Source organism: Ambystoma mexicanum, chromosome 1p, assembly GCF_040938575.1.
Source record: "Ambystoma mexicanum isolate Mex_15411 chromosome 1p, UKY_AmexF1_1, whole genome shotgun sequence".
NCBI lineage: Eukaryota > Metazoa > Chordata > Amphibia > Caudata > Ambystomatidae > Ambystoma > Ambystoma mexicanum.
Window position 1 is genome coordinate 1,289,472,934 of NC_090921.1, and position 22,722 is coordinate 1,289,495,655.

General features: G+C 45.7%; 1 protein-coding gene across 7 annotated transcripts in view; it reads right to left on the reverse strand.

Annotated features, from left to right (window-relative positions):
• The window catches only part of POLD1 (DNA polymerase delta 1, catalytic subunit), a 1,263,933-nt gene that overhangs the window by 447,127 nt on the left and 794,084 nt on the right, over window positions 1–22,722 (reverse strand). For all 7 annotated transcript variants that reach the window (XM_069605393.1, XM_069605349.1, XM_069605354.1 and 4 more), the window contains one exon: window positions 4,827–4,922. In XM_069605393.1, coding sequence (XP_069461494.1) covers window positions 4,827–4,922 — 96 coding nt within the window. The remainder of the gene's footprint in view (window positions 1–4,826; window positions 4,923–22,722) is intronic.

The following is a 22,722-nucleotide window of genomic DNA, read 5'->3' on the forward strand; positions in this document are numbered from 1 at the left end:
TTCCCGCGAGAAGAAGCTCTTGCACTTCCGGTTGACACTGGAAGCGAAGAGATCCACTTGAGGGGTCCCCCAAAGGGCGAAGATCTCCAGGAGAATCTCCTGAGCCAACTCCCACTCGTGAGAGATAGCGCTCTGCCGGGTCAGAGCGTCTGCCGTCTCGTTTTCGTCTCTGGCCAGGAACTGCCGAGATCGAACCTTCCTGCTGGATTGCCCAGAACCAGAGCTGCATCGCCTTCCTGCACAGAGAAAGTGACCCTGCCCCCCCCCCCCTTTTGTTGAGGTAGTGCATGACCACCGTGCTGTCCGTCAGGATCAGGACATTCAGCACAGTTGGCAGAAAAGCCTTCAGGGCTAGCCTGACTGCCCTCCGCTCCAACAGATTGATATGGAGTCTGGACTCCGACAGAGACCAACGACCGCTGACTGTCAACTCGTTGGCATGAGCTCCCCATCCCGTGAGGGATGCGTCCATCACGATCGTCTACCTCCGGCCAGTGTAGCCAAAATGGATCCCCCTACATCAGATTGTCTACGACGGCCCACCACAGAAGGTCCTGGGCGACTGAGGACGGCACCTGAACAGGGTCCAACAACCTGCCGGAGGACTGAGACCACTGGAGCTTGAGTGCCCATTACCAAGATCTCATCCGCATCCTGGCCTCTGGCACCAGAAGAATGCAGGATGCCATGAGGCCAAGCAATCTCAAGAACTCGAACACTGGGAGACTCTAGGCAAGCTGAAACTTGTGCACCATCTTCTGAATGTGATGAGCCCTAACCTGGGGAGGAAAACACTGCCCCAGGGATGTGTCAAGCACTGCTCTGATGTACTGGAGCCTCTGAGTCGGTGTCAAATGGGACTTCTTTAAGTTGAGGGAGAAGCCCAGCTTGTGGAGGGAGTGGCAGGTGACTGACAGATGATCCAGGACTTGCTCGGGAGAGCGCGCCCTGATCAACCAATTGTCCAGGTAGGGGTAGACGTGAATCCCCCCTTTCCTGAGATGCGCTGCCACAACTACCATGAGCTTGGTGAAGACCCTCTGTTCGGAGGTCAATCTCCTGGAGGACCTGAGAGAGAGTAACCATCTTGAACTTGTCCTTCCGGAGGAGTTTGTTCAAACCGTGCAAGTCCATGATGGGTCTCAATCCCCAGTCTTTCTGGGAAATCAAAAAATAAGGGGAATACCATCACTTGTTCCTCTCCGCTACAGGCACCAGTTCTATGGCGCCTTTCTCCAGCAGGGATTGAATTTGCTGCGCAAGGAGCGGATCCGGACTCTTCAAAGAGAGATTCCCCGGTGGATTGTCGTGAGGCCTCTGCCGGAAAGGAAGACAGTGGCCGTGGGCTATGATCTCCAGAACCCACACATCTGAAGTAATGGCACGCCACTCTACAAGATGCTGCGCCAACCTTCCCTCAACCGGCTGACGCAATCTGCCATGTCCAAACACGACTGAACGGCCTCACACATAGCATCCTTGCCATCCTGAACCATGGCAAGGAAACCGTCCCGTTCGTCCCCTTCGGGAATATGTTCAGCCGCCTACGAAACACAGTTCCACAGAGTGTGCGTGAAACGTGACAAGGCACATACGGAGTTGGCCGTCTGAAGCGCCATACCCCCTGAAGAAAACACTTTCTTCGCCCAGCCCTCAAAACGCTTGTCGTCCCTATCAGGAGGGATGGTAGGATACGACGCCTGCTTTTCCGGGGCCGTAGCCGCCTGCACCACCAAACTCTCCGGAGTGGGGTGCTTGGTCAAGTAGCAGGGGGTCGCTACTGGCTGGGTGGTATTTTCGCAGCAAAGACTTGCCCACTGTCGGGAGACTCTCCGGAGCAGTCCAAGCCGCCGCCGCCACCCTCTGTAGAGCCATATGGAACGGCAGTACCGGGTCAGTTGGTGGACCTTGGTCGAGGATATCCGTAAGGTCATCCTGAAGAAAATCCCCTGGGGGAGCAGACCATTCCAGGTACTCGGTGACCCTAGACATAAGGCGCTGGTACGAGGAGTCGGCATGAGTGCCAGGCTCAGGCCTACAAAACTCCACCTCTGGAGAGGTATCCAGCCCACTGGCATTGTGCAGGGACTGCCGCAGGTCCTCAATTTGGCTACGGCCCGAGAGAATCTCGTCTGGCACCGTATCAGGAACCATGCCGTCATCAGAGCCCTCATCCACCTCTGAAATAAACTCAAGATGGCAGTAGGAAGGCACAGAATGTGGAGCAAAGCCATGCTTGACCTTGGCCAGAGCCTTTGTAGGGGGTTCCACCGAGCCCCGGGGTACCCCCGTCGAAACAGCCTCAAAAGGCGTCAAGTGAATCGGCGTTGATGCCGAACGCAGCGCCCACAGCATCGATGTCCCTCGACAGCCTGGGCACCAATGGCGTTGACTACTTCTTCGGAGGCGGGGCATCAAAAGAGTCAGTTGGCGCCACCGGCGTCGACGTCTTGCTCGGAGACAACACAGGTGCACACGGTCTCGAGCGCGTCGAGGACCGGGACCTGGAACGGGCATGACGAGAACGATTCCCCTTGTGGAGCGGGACCTCTCCCACGAATCGTGCCGACCACCCGAGCCCGAAGGCGTGCGAGCGGTGTCTCTAGGGCGGCGTATCGATGCAGGACGCTGAAAGATTTTCCGAAGCAGCACAGCTGTGGTGATTACTGTCATAGATATGGAATACGTCCAATATTACTACCAGTACCAGCACTGTAGAAGCAGTACCAGCACTTCTACCAACAGCATTAGTTTTACTACTACTGGTCGCACTACCACCAATACTAACACTACAACTACAGTACTGCTAGCAATAGTGGTACGAATAGTAAAATAGCTGCTACAAGTAGTACTACTATTAGTACGAGTACATTTCTAGGGAGTGGATGGGCCGAGTAGCATCCTGGGACAGGTCGCAGGAGGGAGCACAGATACCTTTGGGAGAGCCCTAGTGTCATGACTGACTGATCCCTAAAGCAGGGCCTGGTGGTAAGGTCTTTTGAGTGATAACCCGTGGGCAAACACTAGCACAGCGTGGTTTGGCATCAAAGGGACAGAGTCCAGTGTACGGTCACTGTAGCACTGCAAGCCGGCTCTATATAAAGCTAGACATCCCGTGTAGCGGGAACTGCCATTTAACTATTAATTGGCATACTACTTTTGATAAATGAGAAACAAAGAGGACTAGCAAGATAGTGAAGATGGCTTTAGAAGAGCCTGCTTTTATAGAGATTTTGACACTGCATCAAAGTAGAAATAACAAAGTTTATAGGATGGTTTGGTTCGATTTTCCTGTCATTAAATACTGCTGTTAAAGTGTCATTGAAGGTGTAATTAAACATATTCAAAGTGCTGGTGATAAAATTATGACTTTCCTTTAATTGAATGCTTGGAAAATGTCCCTCACATGGCTACAAACCTATTACATGCTCCATGAACAATATGTAGAACAATTCATATGCCCCATCAGCTCTGCTGGTAGAGTATCTTTTTCCCCAGAGAGCTTCAAATAGTAGTTACGGTTTCCATCAACACATTTGAGAAATGTAAGGTCTTAGTGGTAGTGGACTTCCCTGGCTTGATTCATTGTAAGACAAATGATACTCGTGATGACGCTCATATGGATATTCTGTGACATCCCTCGAGACCTCTGGGTGAGGTTTCTCACCCTAAGCAACGTCTAGCGTCTTAAAATGATGTTTCCGGATTATGAGGTTGTGGAGAACAGCAGGGATGACTTCTTAGATCCTAGATGCCCTGTCGGCCAAAGGGAAGGCATGAAAGGCATACCCTTTCAGGCAGATCCTTCAACCAATTCAAAGAGGGATCTCTGGAAGTGAAGTACCCCATCAGAACAGGACCTGCATTGGACAGACAGCAGCCAAAAGATGGGAAGAACCTATAATCCGAGGATTCTTTAAAACAGATTTAAAAAAAAAAAAACACCCTGGTTCTGCAATACAACGCATCAGATCTGATGTACTGGGGTATCTCTCCCATTATGGCTGCCAGAAGTAATGTAACTGCCTTGATGTAAACTGCTCCATGTCCGGACCAGTGTAAACATTTGAACCTTATGTCCTACACTAGATAAAAGTGAAAGCATAGTCTTTGTAGGAGTAAACACATTAAACGTACTAAATATGGTTGTGCCCATGCCAGAGCAAGATTTACAGGAAGTGATTTATTTTGGAACACCGCTGTGAAGGTGTTTGAATTGTTAAACAGATACAGCAATAGGATTTGCCCAGAGGAAGACAGATAAAGGGTCGAAACACATGTTGGCTGTTTATGAACATCAAATATGGGAGGTTTATGAACATTATATTTGAAAAGCAATTCAATGAATTAACTGGACATTGTAGTTTTTGCAACTAATTAATTCTAATGATATTGAGAGGGAGTCTTGAGCACAGGTGGCCAGGCTGTGTTGTGATGAATACCTTTTTATGTGATCTTGGGCAGAGGTCACAGGCTAACTTTGGACCCTGCTTGCCCACTCAAAACATTCTATTAATGGTACACCTATTGGATTCCTTTAAAAGGTGAAAAGATTCTGGTAGTTACCTGAACTCAATATTAGCCCCAACTAGTTATCTGTTTATAGAAATTCAAACCTAATAAGTGAGAGTAAAGTACCAATGAAACGACATCTTTGACAATTAGCAAATGTGTCTGGTGCGTGACCACAAAGGGAGCAGGGTCGGGGCAGCCAGTGAGGAAGTCAACTTAAAGAAAGATTGTTAAATAACCCTCTTACCCAACCACCTCCCCTTTGCATGTAACAAACACAGAAGTAGGTCTTTCATGACAATAATTGGCATTACCTTGGCATCCGCTTTATACCCGTTGGCCAGTGTGTACTTTGATTCCACAAGCTGCTTGGTTTTTTCAATCATCTGACGTCCAAAGCCAGTAACACTCTAAAGGGATATGAGAGAATTGAAGAATATCACTATTGATCAGGGACACTCATCTGTTCAGAACCTTGATGATTGTTGCAGCGCCTGGTATAACAATGCAACAGCACATAATTATAGGGACCACAAAGTAGTCAACGCAGAACATGCAGGGGGATCATTCACAACCCCAAGCATTCTTTCATGTTCATTATGCGTGGATGCTCAGACACGCAACTCCATTGAGCTGCCCGGGCTTCAGCTACCCACCCCGCCCTCCCGAAATTGGAGCTCATGGGTGGGGCTTCCAGACATAGCTTTGTGTTAGAGAGGGGAAGAGAAGCCTTTCCTGAAACGGGCGGCTTTAAAGTGGTACTATGTTCATGCTGAAAAATGGATTCGCACAAACGCAGCAAAACTTTAAAGCTGCTAGTTTCAAGAAAGGCTTCCATCGCTGCACTGCTTTACAAGAATCAAATGCACACATCAGCAGCCCTCTACACACGGATGCAAGCGAACATTCAACAACGTTGTGTTCTTTCACATCCGAGGGGAGGGGACTGATGTTGTACCTATGTTTTGTTAGGCTGAGAAACAAGTGAAGTCTTTCCTGAAAAAGGCCACATTAAAGTTTTACTGTGTTTGTGCAGAAAAAATTATTTTTACTAACACAAAACAACTTTAAAGCTGCTAGTTTCAAGACAGGATTCCATCACCTCTCTGCCTTGGAAAAAAATCAAATGCGCACATCAGCCCCCTACCCACGGATGCGAGCCAACATAGCAGTGTTAGGGTGTTGCAAGTTAGGTCATTATGTATGCATGTTAGCCAGGAATGTGAATAAGTGTATGATTAGGGAGGGTGAGGAGGTGGTGGGCTGGGGGTGTGTGTGTGTGTTTTCTTTTTTTAAATACTGGGCCGAGGAGCTGAGACACAGACTCAAAATGTAACAGTTTCAAAAACCTTTATTTAATAATACCTAACTGGGGTTATTCCCCGAACTGATGTTTCGATGGGCTGTTGATTTCTGAAAGTCCACAACCAAAATCTATCTGTGTCTAAACCTATGCTTGCCCTCACTCTTTCACTAAATGTGATAGGAAGTTTTCTTAAAGAAACAATTGTGGTTCAAGAAAATAGGAATGCAAAGTACAGCTGGTTTCAGGTAGGCTAACAATAGTGCCAGTGCAAAATAGTTCAACTCAAAAGGGTTGCCCTCGGCACCTTCAGCGTAGCGTTCTTGCAGCAAGTCAATAAGGTTCGTAATGTCTCTGGGGGTTCCCTCCCCAAGCTCCAAACCAAAATACACAGTTCTTGTCAGGCCTCTCATGATTCCCTTCCCCAAGTCTAGGCCCCGCTTTACAAAGTTCAACAATGTCTCTTGTGGGCCTCTTATGGTTCCCTTCCCCAAGCGTAAACCCCTTTTGTCTTCAAACAAAGTTCTCCTTGTCAGAATGTACCTTTCACTGTACAGTTTTTTCGTGGGGGTAGTATCAGAGATTTTTGAAAACTCTGGGCTCTTTGCTCCTCCAAGGCGTGACCACTCTGACCTCTATCCCCTCTCCTTATTTTCTGTACCGTTCTTCTGGCACCTTTTCCCTTCTGTGCCTCTTTCACTCTGTTCTTTTCTACTTCACCGTGTCTCCTGCATGCCTTCTTTTCTATTGTGCACACTTGCACTCGCTTTTCATCTTGCTGTGCCTCTAGCACACTCCACTTGTCTTTATCGTGCCCCAGGCACACACTGTTCCTTTGGCTGTGCACCCTTGCACCTTCCTTTCTCGGTCGTGCTGCTTGCACTCTCCCTTTTCAACCTTCAGGTCACTCATACCTTCTTTTCCTGCTTTTGGGTCGCTTGCACCGTCATTGCTTTCTCTCACTCACTTTCAGTCTGCCGGGTTGCTTGCATACGCCCTTTTTCCTTACACTCTTTAAAGTTCACTTTCCTCTGATCTATCTTTAACTTTGCGCTGCTAGCGCATCTTTCTTCATGCTTTCCTCTCCTGCTTTCTGCTTTCATTACCTTAATGCCGCTTGTAAATCTAGTCCGTTTCCACTCCCGCTCTAGCCACCCACACACTGCAGAGTTTCTATCTTAACTTTCACGAAACTCGCCGGGTAGCGTGGCTGTTGTGAGCGGTCTACTAGTGATGGGTCGAGGTCAGGGACACACCACCTGCCCCTCAGACACACTTAGGACCGGTACACGTCCCAAGGGAATGAGCATCTCTCTGGACTCGCCCACCAGGTCGCAGTCTGCCTCACTGTGGCTCTCTGGAGACACGGCTCCTTAGTCACACTGTAGCCCCTCAAACACACCAGGCCCGCGTCTTGGCAAGCCGCTCCTCTCCGGGCTTCTCTTCCTGCTGCTTTCCGCACATTGGCTCCTCTGGTCCTGTCAGCATCCCCAGCTCACTCCAACCTTCTGAGAGAACCACAGCTTTTATACCTGAAGTAACGGTCAAGTGGAGTCAGGTGTGAATGGTTAAGGTAAACTGACTGACCCTGCCTGACTATTTTTGGGACAGCCTAGTGGTAGGTTGTAGTAGGCCCTGTCCTGCCACCCAATGCTTTTCATATGGGTAATCTTCATTGTTCTTGGTTGTATGTTCTTCTCAGTATTTGTTGAAAATGGAGAGGGGGGATGAAATGTGACTGTAGATTAGATTTATGTAGTGAAACATTAGTAGGTGATTGACAGGGGCTATAGGAACACGTTTTCTTTAAAGGGATAGCTTTTCCTCTCTGTAAGTCACTCTGTACTCCTGACATACAAGCATGGGACTTGACAGTATTCTCTGTGGTCTAGAGTAGTGGAAGGTGAATGGATACTTCCCTTAACACCATGTCTTTGTCTTATTGGATCTTTTTCTCACCTAGTTTCCTAGAATGAAATCCTTTCTTGTCCTCTCTTGGATCGGGGTTAATGACGCCTGGATCAGGGATGATGGAATCAGCATGACTCACAAAGGCTTCCCGGACTTCTTCCTCCTCTCCCATTGTCCTGTGGGTATACCGCCTCTCGCCTGGGGTATCCCCATGTGTACAACCTCAGACTCTCCTACCCAGCTGATCCTCCCTCGCTTGTCCACCCCCAGGGCTTGGATCCTAAAGCGATGGCCCTCCCCTGGCCACCGAAATAGAGGGTTCTCAGGGTCTACATGGGAGAATACCCTTAGGTTTCTCACAAGGGCCATGCCAGACAACCCTTCGGGTAGAAGAGAGGGGGCAGAGCCTCTAGGTTTGCCCCGCCCTAGTTTCTGAAGTGGTGCCTCCCATCATCAGTTAGCACCCCGGCCCCCGAAATGTAGGTTTTGTTGCACCCCTGCTGAAGCAGCAGACATGGATGGAACACCAGGCAAAGATGCCAACATTTCCTCAGCAACAAAAAGTGTGTGTTGATTTTGAAAAGCACACACTGCAGAATTAACTGCCTGTTTATGGGGCCAGATATTTGAAAAGAACAGTCAGTCACCATTCAGAGGGTGAAAACACGATAGCCGAGGGTCCCCTGACCATTGGATCACGGGACTAATCTACTTCATAGAGACTACGCTCCATCGGCTGAGAGGACCAGTCTTTCTTCCACCACAGAGAAGAAAAGCCAACGAGCCACACCAGGAAGGTTCCTACTTCGCTGATCAAAGCCTAGATAACTGGTTATCTGACTTGTAAAGCTAGGGGAGTGCTTGCCAACAGTGACAAATTAAAAGGAGCTGCCCATTTTGCCTGTTTGTACTCGTAATGCAGTGATTGAAGAACCAATTTACCATTTGAATGACATATCTACTGCTCAGTGTCACTGTCCAGGTGACGCTTAGGATTTTTATTACTCCATGATGGACATGCTCACTTTCTCGCTTTATGATCAATGAACACGGGCCTTTCAACATGCACTCTGTTCAGGCTAGAACTGCTTGGCAAACTAGTCAACATCCGCTTCACTCTTCACTCTCAAAGAAACATACACCTGAAAGCACCATGGCATATTCTCTTCTGAAAAAGTGCTCTGCAGTGAAGAATGTAGATGATATTCAGCATATTGAATGTGGATCTCAATGTCCCCCCCTTCTGGAAACTGCTGGCATAGTGGTATCCCAAGTACAAAAACAAAGTATTACATTTGTGCAAAGCGTAGATAAAGAAATGGAAGCCTGCACACAGGCACAGTTCAATTGGTGGCAGGCTCTGCTTTCACTGCCCTGGCACATATTGGCTTCCATAGTAAAGTACCAATTTTGACTTGGATATCACGTTGAGTGATGTCGAGTGGGGAGGTTGCAAGATGAGGGACAAACCTTGAGTACAATTGTTGCTATGGTGAGTAAATAGTAATTGCAGCCATTTCATGTAAGCCTTCTGCCAAACGCTGGAGATAAAGTCAGCAGTAAGTTATTTTAGGGACGTTGGCAGCTACAACTCCATTAAGCAAAAAGTACTTTCGAGCAATGTGTGATCAAAAAGAGCATCCCATCTGAGGCTGGTGTCCACTGAGTAATTCTTGCAGAAAACATAATGAAGCTGCACTCCGGATTACATCTTGGAGAACATGTTATGCATCCATGCTATATTTCCACTTAGTCGATTTGTATTAATCATGTCCACAGGAGGAGGGGGGGCATCTGAACGTTGTATGCTTCACCTTAGAGAATATCCACACGGTCACTGAATCTTTGGAAGCCTGCTTTATGGGAGAAGAGGCACTACAAGTCACAAAAGAATGACCAGAGGCTCTACATTTCTATGTCCTGCCGAAGAATTCTTTAGCAAAAATTGATGCCAGCAACAAAAGGATGCATACTCCTTTTTGCCTTGGAAGGCATGTGTATATTTACAAAAGACCAAAATCCCAGTGCAAAAAGGACGACAAGACGCCATGATGGAGCAGGCCTTGGAGAAGCACAGACCACCTTGGTGGAAATCTGAAAGCTTTCTTGTCCAGACTGCATCTGAATAGGATTTCAAAGATGAGAATTCTATGAGAGTAATGTATCCATCACAAAGACATCTTATTTGTACTCGATGCAGATGGCCAGAACACCAAACCCACTGCAGAACTTACTTAATAGGCACACTAAATCTATAGATGAACACCAGCTTTCTACAGGCAAAACCAGAAGCAATTATCATCCTACTCTCAAGCAGGCATAGATGAAAGTACAGACAATCCAAAAATGGATCACGAAAACACTAGACGACATCGCACCTGAAAATTCTTTCTCCCCCTCACTAAAGAAAACAATAGCAAGGTGGTTCACACCACATCTCAAAGCCCTGAAAACCCCCAAAAGGAAACCAGAAAAAGAATAGAGTAACACTGCGACCAGCACACAAAAAACACATAGCAGAGATAGAATAGATTATACAAAGCCAATTAACTAAAAGCAAAAAGGTCATACAACGAACATCACAAAATCAAGCAACACGCAGAAAGAAATGTTCAACATCAAACAAACTAATAAACCCTTCCATGTGCAACAAAGCACCAACCCCTACAAAAAAACTATGCAATGACCCTGCAGACCACTTCAAAAATAAAATCACCAGCATCTAGCAAATCATAGAGAGCAGGCCAAAAAGTACCACTGAGCACCTTAACCAGCCAACTCTGAAACCAGACGAGACTAAACCACCTACCGCCGATCCCGTCAGATAAACTCAATAGGCTGGTGACAACGGGTTCGCCAGCAGACCAATGCCCACCTGACATCTACAAGATCCTCCTCACCTAGAGAATACCAGCAAAATATTACTGCAACCTCTTCAACGACTCACTAGCAACAAGAACCGTGCCACAAACTTTCAAATCAGCCTATATCAAGCCACTCCTCAAAGATACTTCGGGAAACATGGAAGACCTAACCAACTACAGACCAATTTCAAATATCCCCTAACCAGCGAAACTACAAAAAAACTAAGTATTTGAACAAATCTTGGAACATGTAGAAAACAACCAGCTGCTGGACCGCAGACCTATGAGAGGAACAGAAAGTGCACCATCATCTATATGGAACGATCTAAAGGCCAACGCAGAAACCAATGTCAACTTCGCACTAATACTCCTCGATCTCTCAGCAGCCTTTCAACACAGTCAACCATGATACACTCATCAAAAGACTAGAAGATATTCGGATCGGCAACACAGCTCCCGGCTGGCTAATATCCTTCTTGACAGAAAGAACCTAAAAAACCTAGACACCGCCAATCAACTCAACACCTCGGAAAAAAACATGCAGAGTCCCACAGGGCTCATCGCCATCCCCGTTACTCTTCAACATATACATGCCCCTTGATCAACCTCATCAAAAAACATGCCCTCACCGGCTAGATCTATGCCGATAACACTCAAATCTTCTATAAAATCAATGCCAGCGAAGAACAAACCCCAACACTCGCTGATTGCCACACTGAACTAAACCAATGGATGAGCACGAACAGCCTTAAACTCAACCTGGACAAAACAGAAATCATGATCGCACCCAACGACCCATTGAATAACAATCACATGCCATGGCCCATCGAGCTAGGATACACGCCAGAACCATGCACAGTGATAGAAAACCTTGGAATCCTAATGGATCACGAGCCGAGACTAGACCCACAAGTCAACGCAATAGTAAAGAAATGCTTCTTTCACCTACACACCATCAAGAACCTACTTCCTTACCTCTCCTTCACACACAGAACACTCGCCATCATCTCTCTCATCATGTCAAGAATAGACTACGCCAACAACATCTACCTTGGAATGCCAGAATACCTCATGAGCAGGGTTCGAAATTGCCAGCAGTTGGGAGCTACTTAGCTCATAGTAACAGCCAAGGGGAGCCTGGTTAGCTTCAAAGCAACCGCTGGTAGGAGATACTGTTGACTCCCCAGGAAAGTGGAAACATACAAACAGAGCTAAGGTATGTTAACTGTGTACATTTGGGTAGGTATACAAAAGAGATTAAATAGCACACCTGATGAGCATTTAAAGACTATTGAGTAACATAATGGTCAAAACGCTGAGTTTGCATCTTGCTCACAAGTTAAATTTCCTCTGCACTATGTACTAGCTCGTAGTTCCCTAGATGTAGCCCCTGCCTAATATGTGTGATGCCAGATACCCAGGAGCTGCTTTTTTGCTCCTGGTTAACAAATCCTAATCTCAAGCTCTTCATGAGGAAGCTACAACAAATACAGAACGCAGCAGCAAGACTACTCATTAGACTCACTAGGAGAGAACAGATCCCCCAGCACGAAGGACACTGCTTTGGCTACCAGTAAAAAAAACAAATCTTCAAAACTCGCTGCATAGCACACAGAGCGATCCACAGCCAAGGAGCGGAATTCATACAGGAAAAAAATCCCCATCGACAAACCAACTGGAACAATAAGATCCATTAACAACATCTGCCTCTAACGAAAACACGCAAAACTAAAATTCTGGGGATCAGAATTCTCCTGCATAGCAGTGAAAATATGGAACTCGCTCCCAAAAAAAATGTCAACAGCAGACGATCCCCTACAATTCAAGAAGCTATTAAAAACATGCATCTTTAGCGCACCAAGCTGAAGAACTCGCAAGAGAGTGAAAACCCACCACTGCAACGCAAGAAAACACTATGAAACTGGACCACCCAAAGAAATATCAGACTCTAAACAAAAAAAACAAAAAATAAATGTTTAAGCCAGCACGAAACAACAGCATACAACCCCCAACAAACCCTGCTAACAACTCTCTGAATACCCACCACCCAACCCAGAGCTTCACCACAAAACTCCCAAACTACAGGCACCCTACAACACCCAACACTCACATAGAAACAACCGCATACAACCACACACAAAACATCACACAATGCCAATCAACTAAAACCATACCAGCACATAGTGACAGTTTTTTCTGAACTGAAGCTACCAACAGCACATCAAAGCTCTTTTGCACTTGTCCCTCTCAAGCCAACTAATTAACCATCCCAACCCCCTTCCTTTTCAGATCTGCCTGAGCTCCTGGACACCATGAAAAAGGCAGCGTTAGAAGTCACAATAACATAACAGTACTTAAAGCAAAACCAAAGCACATGTAATGTGCGTAGAGACTAAGGCTTAAAACACGCAGAAAAGAGACCTTTGCAAAAGAGTTTAGTGGGTTTTGCATGCAAGTTGTGGAACATGGCAAATTGGCAGCTCAGATTGAAAACCCAACCTCTCTTGTGGTTCAAGTTAAAGCAACTGTTTTTAGGTTTGCACTGCCCTTCTCTTGGAGGGCATCTGGCTGGACAACTGCTGAAAATGTATCAAATCAGTAGATACCGCAGTGCGTGATGAATGCATTTGGAGGCTGTGTGATCTGAACCCTACCGTGAAAGCAGAAAGTACCTTCTGCCTCACCTACTTGACCTTTTTCACCCTGCGTACACATTACATGCAAAAGCAGTATTACAATATATTATATGAGACTTGATAAGAGCGTATGGTTGTCCAGTTGGTGTAATAGTAGTAGCCCACTCCCTTTGATGCAATAATTGAAGCTATCAGTCAGTAATATTGTTGAACAAGTTGAAGGGACTGAATACTTTAAAATGCAACTGACCATTATTAATAGCTCCTCCTGGTTGTACCTGCCAGAAACAATAACAATAGCCCCTAAATAGTTTGCGAAGAAAGCGCTTCTGTTCATAATAAAGCAGCTTGTGTGGTTATAGAGTTTGCCAAGCTATCATCAGATCGAGTGCACCTCACTTTACAAACAGTGCATATACCTGAATACCTTCATGGACACAAAATCCTAAGATACAGAGAAATTACTTACCGTAATGTTCATTCTATGGATTCTTCTCCTGGAGATTCCTTATCAGATATCCATTCCCCCGTCAGCTGCTTGGGAAACCTTTCAACAGGGGTCGTAGTACACCGACTCTGCCGTCGATCCATGATGCCTCGGTCGTCATCTTCGGACGGGATGTTGGTCGTCATACATATACTGCGACACTACACCCCTGTACCTCAGTTCCTCACCTCTCCCCCAGCCCTCGGGGCTCGGCCGCTGCAGAGGAAATTCAACGAGCTGGCTAAAACAGCTGCAACTGATAGGAAAAAAGAAAACCCTAACTTTTTGTGAGGAACATGACCACAGAAATATTGCGGCACTCAACAAAGAGGTGAACAGTAGCCCTCGAAACAAGAGCACACCACTTTCTCGCAATAGAGAAGTAGTCATTGACTGCAGGCACTTTCATAGCGGGGTTGGATGGGAGGGGAGATGAGGAATCTGCGGGAGAAGAATGGCTAGAAGGAACATTACAGCAAGTCATTTCTCCTTCAATGGATTGCCTTTCTCCCGCAGATTCCTCATCCGATAGACTCCGAAAGCAGTAAAGCAAAGGAGGCGGGCAGAAAATTATACTAGCAGATTATGCAGCACTGCTCTGCCAAAACGTGCATCATCTACGCGTGCAATGTCTAGATTGTAGTGCCCAGTGAAGGTATGAAGTGAGGTTGCTGCACAACAAATATCCCTAACGGGGACCACCCCTTTGGAGGGCAGCTGACGCAGAGGTCCTTCTAGCCGAGTGTGCCCTGATGCAACAAGTCAGTTCCCTGCCTGCAGATTGGTAACACTCCGCCATGCAGGAAATGATCCAGCTGGATAATGTTTGTTTCGTTACTGCCAAACCTTTACGGGCTAAAGAGAAGAGTTGGTCAGTTTTCTGGAATTCAGACATCCTTGCGACGTAGAAACTTAAGGCCGGTTTGGGATCCAGTAGATGGAAATGCTCCTTTTCCTTAGAAGGATGCAATGGCTTGTAGAAGACTGGAAGGTCTATGGACTGTGACAGACTTGGACACCATCTTTGGAAGAAATCCAGGTCTTACTTTGAGTGAGACTTTATCCCGAAAAAATGCAGAAAAGGCGGTTTGCAGCATAAGGCTTGTAATTCACTTACCCACCTAGCGGATGTTATCGCCACGAGGAAAGCAGTCTTCAAAGAGTAGCCGCAAGAGTAGCCGCAAGGAACAAGTGTGCATAGGCTCAAAGGAGCCACCATCAGAAATGTTAAAACCAGATTAAGATCCCAATCTGGGATAACAAAGGGAGTTGGCGTAAACTTATTTACAAAGCCCTTCAGGAATTGTGCCATCACCAGGATCGAAAAATATGAACCTTGATCCGGGGACCTCTTAAACACAGACCAGGCCGCCAAATATCCTTTGACTGTGGTGACCTGAAGGCGTGCTGATGCCAGTGACAGAACGAACTCCATCACTGTAGTGGTGGTGCAAGAGAGTCATACTCGTGTTTCCCTGCACCACGCCTCAAATCTTCTCGACCTGCACGCGTACCAAGATCTTGTAGATGATCTGCGTGCAGCCAGCAACACCTCGAGCACCTCCTCATAAAGGTCCCAGTTATATGTCATCCTATAGATTGAGGGACTCTAGACTCGGGTGAAGCACCGGCCATCCGACTGGGTTAGGGATCCGGCCGCCAAGGCAACCCTAAGAAGTGTAAAGAGTACCAGCAGCATTCATTGTAGAATTTATGGCCATTGCCTTAAAGAAAAATTTCTTCAAGTATGCAGACCAGTTCTACCTCCAAATTGGAGGTACGGCGATGGGTGCAGCATTTGCCCCGAGTTGGGCGATATTGTTTATGGCTAACTTTGAAGACAGATTTGTACTAAGTGACAACAATCCCTTTATTTCACACATTTCCAAATGGTACAGATATATAGATGATATTATTTTCATCTGGGAAGGGAACAAAGAACTACTTGGGCAATTCTTAACATATCTCAACGGACTACACGATACTATTACTTTCACCATGGAGTATGACCACCATACAATCAATTTTCTGGACCTACAAATTACTGCCAATATGGGTTATCTATCTTGCTCTCTCTATAAAAAAACTACAGATCGTAACACCACTCTACATTTCTCCAGTTTTCATCCGAGGGCACTGAAAGAAAATTTGCCATACAGCCAGTTCCTTAGACTCCGACGGAACTGTACTACAGTCTCAGATTATTATAAACATGCAGTCCAACTAGCTGGAGACTTAAGAGAACGCGGATATCCTAAAAAACTAGTAAAGAAAGCCCTTAAAAGGGCAAGGTTCACAACAAGAGAGAGACTATTGACACCCAAAATTCAAACCCCTACACAAGAGAGGGTTGCCTGTGTCACTACTTACAGCACTGAATCCTTTGCAGTGAAAAAGGCCCTAATGAAATATTGGCCTATGATTTCTACCTGTTTACCCAATCTAGGAAAGCCTCTGTTCGCCTTTAAAAGATCAAAGAACTTTCGAGATCAATTGGTGCATGCAAAATCTGATCACAGAACTAACATCAGTCAACGAGTTTTACGTCCCATTGTGGGACACTTTCCCTGTGGGAATTGCAGGGCGTGCAAATTTACGAGTAAAACCTTAAAATTCCAGATTGGTACAAAACAATGGGACATTAGATTCATGTCCAATTGCAAATCATGCAATGTGATTTATTGCATTGAATGCCCTTGTGGCTTGAGGTATGTAGGCCAGACCACTCGTGCCATCTCCATAAGGATCGGTGAACACCGTTCGAGAATTAGATGTCGTAACCATGCAGCCCCAATGGTATCACACTTTTTGGAATTGCAACACTCTCCAGATGACCTCAAATGGTGGGTGATTGATGTTGTGAAAAACAGCATGAACACACAAAACACCTTACTGTACAAGGAGGCGAGATGGATTTATAGGCTTGACTCCATGAATAAAACTAAAGGTTTAAATGAGGAGTCTACTTTTAGGTGGGCATAGCAACGCCTTTAATAATACATGCCTTAAGGTATCGTCTGCAGTAGGCATGAGTGGAGATATGTGTATCCTTTTGTGGGGATTTACACTGAGGTGCATCTGCAGGATATTTCTGCCACCCTTTACATCTAGATGATGTGCTTCTGCACACAGCTGACTCTATTTTGTTTTTCCTTTTAGCCCATGTGATTCAATTGTTGGTGCATGAAAACGAGGGATTGCAGACTAATGAATATCACCGTGTATTTGTGCCTCTTTCGTTTTTAGAAGCATTTGGTTGCTATTCCACTTCTTACCACACAGCTCCTGTGGCACTGTTGCAAGGCGAGGTTCCTGCCGAGGCTCGCATGCTAGTTAGGTGTACTATGGTCATGCCTGCAAGACTCTCTGATACACTCGTTTCTAGCTCTGAGAGAGAGAGGCACAACCTGCACATCACGGTTTCAGCACAAAGGTAACAAATCTAGGCAGCCTTGTTTTAGCCTCCGCATTGCCCTTTATTTTATGTGGACAAGCGGCAACTTTTGACCATGCCATTCTGTTGTAGATTTCAAACATAATGGAGCGGGAGGCTCCAGTCCATGCCGGGCACATTTTTGAATTGTGCAAGGCTTCCTGAATAACATCCTAGTGCCCTGCATCTATAGAGAGACGCCAAGCGACTACTGCACAGCTTCTCCCATTTAAAGGTAGAGTTAGCGACTGGTTGTTGCCAATATGTATTTTGTTTACAACCTCTGGATTACTATGCTAATGCCGGTTCGCCTACACTAATTCCATATGTTGATTTCACCTTTGAAACAGTAACGTCAATTTGTAAATGTGAAGGAACGAATCTGAGCTTGAGCCCCAGACACGTGAGTGCGCACATTTGGTGTTTTACACTTTTTGGTGCACTTTTTCTCATTAGTGCAGATACATACAAGGTGTTTATATTTCAAAACTGGATTGCACTGCACTACTTTTTAACTGTAACTTTTGATTTTTGATTAACCTCGCTCCATGGTCTAGTGGCTATGCTCTCTGAAAGTTCTATACATATGTCTGCTTCATGACACATTACTAATGGTTTTACATTGGTTTTTATCCAGTTCTTTTAAAATAATGCTTCTTTGTTTTTTGCACAAGAGGTGAATATGTCCCACAGGCTCCCTTTATAGCAGGATTGGTTTCATGTACATCACTCTGCTTTCACAGACTTATGAGCCCAATGCATTGTGGACCTTGTAGTTGCATGCCCTAAAAATCACGGGACACATTATTTTGAGGTATTTTGATTGTGATCCTGTGGTTCCTAGTGAGACTATGTTTCTTGTCTTTTTCTCCTTTTTTATTTTTTCTGCACCTCAGGGGTCACGACTTCTACTGGTCCTGAGGAAGGCGGAATGGCCCACTCCGCCGAAACGTAGTTTACTCGCACTTTCTGTTTTATTCGTGTGCGAGTATGACACCTTCTAGATTTATCCTGGTGTCACACGTAGACCCCGAGTTTAGCTAGTAGACCTTGAGTTTAGCTAACCAATTGAAAATGCCCCCAATGGAACTGAAAATTTATAATCTAGAGACATATGGTTTCAACCTCTGAGTGGGGGCCTATCAACTTCAAAATTTATATAGTGTTGACTATTCTGAGAAAAAGTTTTTTCAAATGTTTTTTTCTAATGTGTGTATATAACTGTCTTTTGCATTGTATGAAATACTGTGTACATGAACATGGATATTTATTGGTTCTTTTTTGTACATATTGTGCTTGATTTGGAATTTATGTTGAGCTAATAGTGCTTGGTAATTGACAGACCTTGCTTATGAGTAATAATTGAAATAATAAAAAGTTACTTCTGTATAATGCTTAAACAGAAGTACGAAATGGTGATTTTTGTAAAATGTATCCCTATGAAAACTTAGGTGGACACAGAAAACTGTAAAACACATACCTAGGAAATACTTTAGATAGCTTGTGCCATATTTCTGGTATTGAGAAGTTTATTATAAATTAAATTTATATATATGTTTAGTGAACCTGTCAGGACACTTTTTTGTTTTGTGGTTTAACCCTAAGAAGTGGGCAGATTGTTAGAGCCAGGTCTGAGTACCATGTCCTCCTCGTCCACTCTGGGGCGATCAGGATCATGGTTGCTCGAAACCTCTTGAGCCTCCTGAGAACCCAAGGGATGACGGGAATCAGAGGGAAGGTGTAGTGGAGAGGGAAGTTTTAATTCACCAGAAACACATCCCATAGAGCATCCTTTGCTGGACATTCCCTCAAGCAAAACTGTCTGCACTTCCAGTTGGACTCTGTGGCAAAAAGGTCCACAGATGGGGTACCCCAGAAAGAGAAGACCTCCTCTTGGAGTTCCTGGCACACTTCCCACTCGTGTGAGACCGAGCTCTGCCTGTTCAGAGCATCCGCAAAACTGTTCTGTCCCCGCCAGATGAACTGTCGAGACTGAGATCTGGTTCTCCAATAGCCAGAACCACAGCTGCATCGCCTCTCTGCAGAGGAGGAAGGAATACACGCCACCCTGCTTGTTCAGGATGTACATGGCCACTGTATTGACCGTCAGAATCAGGACATGCTTCCCCTGCAGAGACTGAGCGAACGCCTTCAGGGCTAACCCGATTGCTCGCAACTCGAGCCTGTTGATGTGCCACCTGGCTTCCATTGCTGACCAAAGGCTGTACACCTGCAAGTCCTTGCAGCATCCATGACCACTCAGGGTAAGGTCAAGGAGGCCAGAAGGGATCCCCAGTCATAATATTGCTCTGGTCTGCCCACCAGATGAGGTTATGGACCACTTGTCTGGATACCTTGAGGGGACCACTGTACCCTTAGGAGTCACTGTAGGGATCTCATGCGCAGCCTGGCCTCTGGCACTAGAAAAATACAGGCGGCCATGAGAACTAAGAGGCGGAGGAAGGAAGCCGCTGGTGATGTGGCGTGGTTACGGAACAAATCGACCATCTGTGCCATGCTGTTGACTCTCTCCTCGGGAGGGAAGGCCATCCTTACCCGGGTGTCTAAAACTGCTCCAATGAACTGGAGCCTTTGGACTGGCATCACATCAGACTTCAAGTTCTGGGAGAAGCCCAGCTTGTGCAGTAGCAGACAGGTGTCCTCCAGATGAGACAAAATCTGCCCCGCCGACTTGCCTCGGATCAGCCAGTCGTCCAGGTACGGGAATACATGCACTCCAGATCTCCTGAGGTGAGCTGCGACTACCGCCATGAGGCTTGGGGGAAGACCCTTGGAGAGGAGGTCAGCCAAAAGGAAAGCACCTTGAACTGATAGTGCTTATATAATGTATATATGTGTTCATGTTATATGATATGATAGGTTATTTTGTAACGCGCTTAATACCCAGAGGTTTCTAAGCGCGGACCCAGGGATCGAACCTGTGTTGCTCTGTCGTCTTGCTTCCAAGGCGAGCATGTAGCCCCTAGGCTATCCTCCCGAGACATGTTAAAGGTATAGGTATATATATATATATATATATATATATATATATATATATATATATATATATATATATATATATATATAGGTAAGGTATATAGGGCACCGTCACCAACGGAGTTAGTCTCCAGGCGCTCAGGCAGATCTGTAAACCAAGAGGTGAGGTTGGGTTAGTGGGTGAAGAGGGCGTAGGAAAGTGAGGTGGTGGTGTCCTGTTGGCAGCTTCAGTTCGGTTTTCACATTGTGCTGAGCTTGAGTGCGAATATAGGATCGAAGCGAGTCCTTATTATATGCTGTTGCGATGTATGTGTTGATTGTTGTTGCAGTGTGGTGAAGTGCGTGCGGTTTGCTGTGAGAGAAGTGGTTGTGTGGGTTTTTGTGTGAGTTAACGATGCAGAAGTTTGATGGTTTGGTTAGTGGGTTATAGATCTCTTAACCCTTGTCGTTTTGTTTAATGTATCCGGTTGTCATACTGGGTAGGTATATTCTTTCTCTTTCTTTCCAGACTGTCTAGTTTCTAGGGAGATGGCATGGCTGGTCCCTAGCTAAGTTATTTGAGCTTAGCACACCCGATGGGCGAGCATTATCCCTTAGTTCGATAGTGGTGTTATATTATCATTCCACGCTCCTTCCTATTTACTGTCGGTAGTCCATTGGGTAGGTGTATTCTTTCTCTTCCCTGACCGTCTAGTTTCTGGGGCAATAGAGAGGCTGGTCCCCAGCTAAGTTATTTGAGCTTAGTACACCCGGCTGGACGAGCATTATCCTTACTTAGGTAGTGGTGTTATATTATCATTATCCCGCTCCTTCGTATCTATTTTCTGTCGGAGGTCCATTGCTGCCAGTGATTAAAATGTGGGCCAGGGTGTTATTGCTAGTTCATACCTTGCCTTCCTTCCCAATTGATCTGTGGATGTTCTTTGGTATGATTTGGTGGCCTATCTTTCAATTGATAAGTGGATATGTTGTAGGTCAGGTCAGTCTATTTTACTTCTGTTAAGGGTCGAAGGCTTAGGGAATAGGGGATAGGTTCCTCTCAGCCTAGTTCCGCTGTGTATACCCCTATGGGCATTCTTTCTAGTTATGGGGTTAAGAGCCAGGATTTGAGGAGTTTCCTGAATTGTAGGTGATCTCTTGTGTTCCGCATTTTCTTTGGTAGTTCGTTCCAGGTTTTTGGTGTGAGGTGAGAGAAAGAGGATCCTCTGAGTTTTCTTTTGATGTACGATTTGCGTTCCAAGAGGATGTCGCTACTGGATCTGAGTGGCCTTGTAGTGTGATGTACATTTATTTTTCTTCTAAGGAACTCTGTGCCTTGGTCGTGGATTGCTCTGAGAGTTATGCACATTGATTTGAACTTGATCTGCTGTTTGATGGGTAGCCAGTGCAGCGTTTTGAGCGCTGGTGTGATGTGTTTTCTTCAAGGTAGTTTAAGGAGCAGTCTGGCCGCTGCATTTTGTATGCGTTGGAGTTTATTTAGGAGTCGTTCTGGCATGCCTAGATATAAGATATTGGCGTAGTCTAATCTGGACATGAGAGCGATGACGGTGGTTGTGTTGTTGGTGAATGAGAGGAAAGGTAGGATCCTTTTTGACACTCGCAGGAGAAAGAAGCATTTCTTGATTAGGGCGTTTACTTGTGGCTCTAGAGTGAGTTCGTTGGCCATTAAAACGCCCAGTTTTTTTTTTTTTTTACACAATCGATGATGGGGCTGGGGTTTCACCAAGTTCTGTTGGCCATGGGATTTAGGGGTTATCTTCTCAGTTTTTCGTGATGATTATTTCTGTTTTGCCTGGGTTGAGTTTGAGGTAGTTTCAATTCATCCAGTTGTATATTTCATGAAGGCAGTTCTCTAGTGTTGAGTTTTCTTCTTGCGAGTCTTGTATTGTATAGACTATTTGTGTGTCGTCAGCGTAGTTGTAACATGTGAGGCCATGTCTTTCGATGATTTTAATTAGCTGAGACAGGTAGATGTTGAATAGTAGTGGCGAGAAGGATGATCCTTGTGGGAATCTGCATGACGATTCTCTTGGACTTGATTTGAAAAGTTTCATCCATATTGTTTCTGTTCTGTTTGTTAGGAAGGATTTGATCCATAGAAAGGGGTTGTCGGTGATTCCGAATTCTTCCAGTCTCATGAAGTATCAGAGTGGTGTTGTAATTTCAGTCTGCGGTTGCTTTTAGATCGTCCCAGATTGAGATGAGTAGTGTTTCTGTTCCTCTATAAATGTTTGTTATCTATTTAATGTGATAGAGTTCCCTACATGAACTACAAGGCTTTGCATTCAGGTTCTTTTTGAACTAATCCCCAAGACACTTTTCCAGAGAGGTAAAACGCGCTCTCTCAGAATGCCATTGTAGAGTCATGAAGGTGTACGTGTGAAAAGTTACGTTATCAAAGAGCTCTTCCTCTGAACCAGCCATCATGATGAGCGGTTGTGCATCTCTGAACCCATTTACTGACCCATCCACAGCAAACTGTGGCTGACTATGGAGTCCATAATCCCAGGGTCTCCAACAAGTAGATTGTGGGCCACTGGTAACTCGCCTGAGGCGTCCCAGTAGCTCCTTGCATCAGA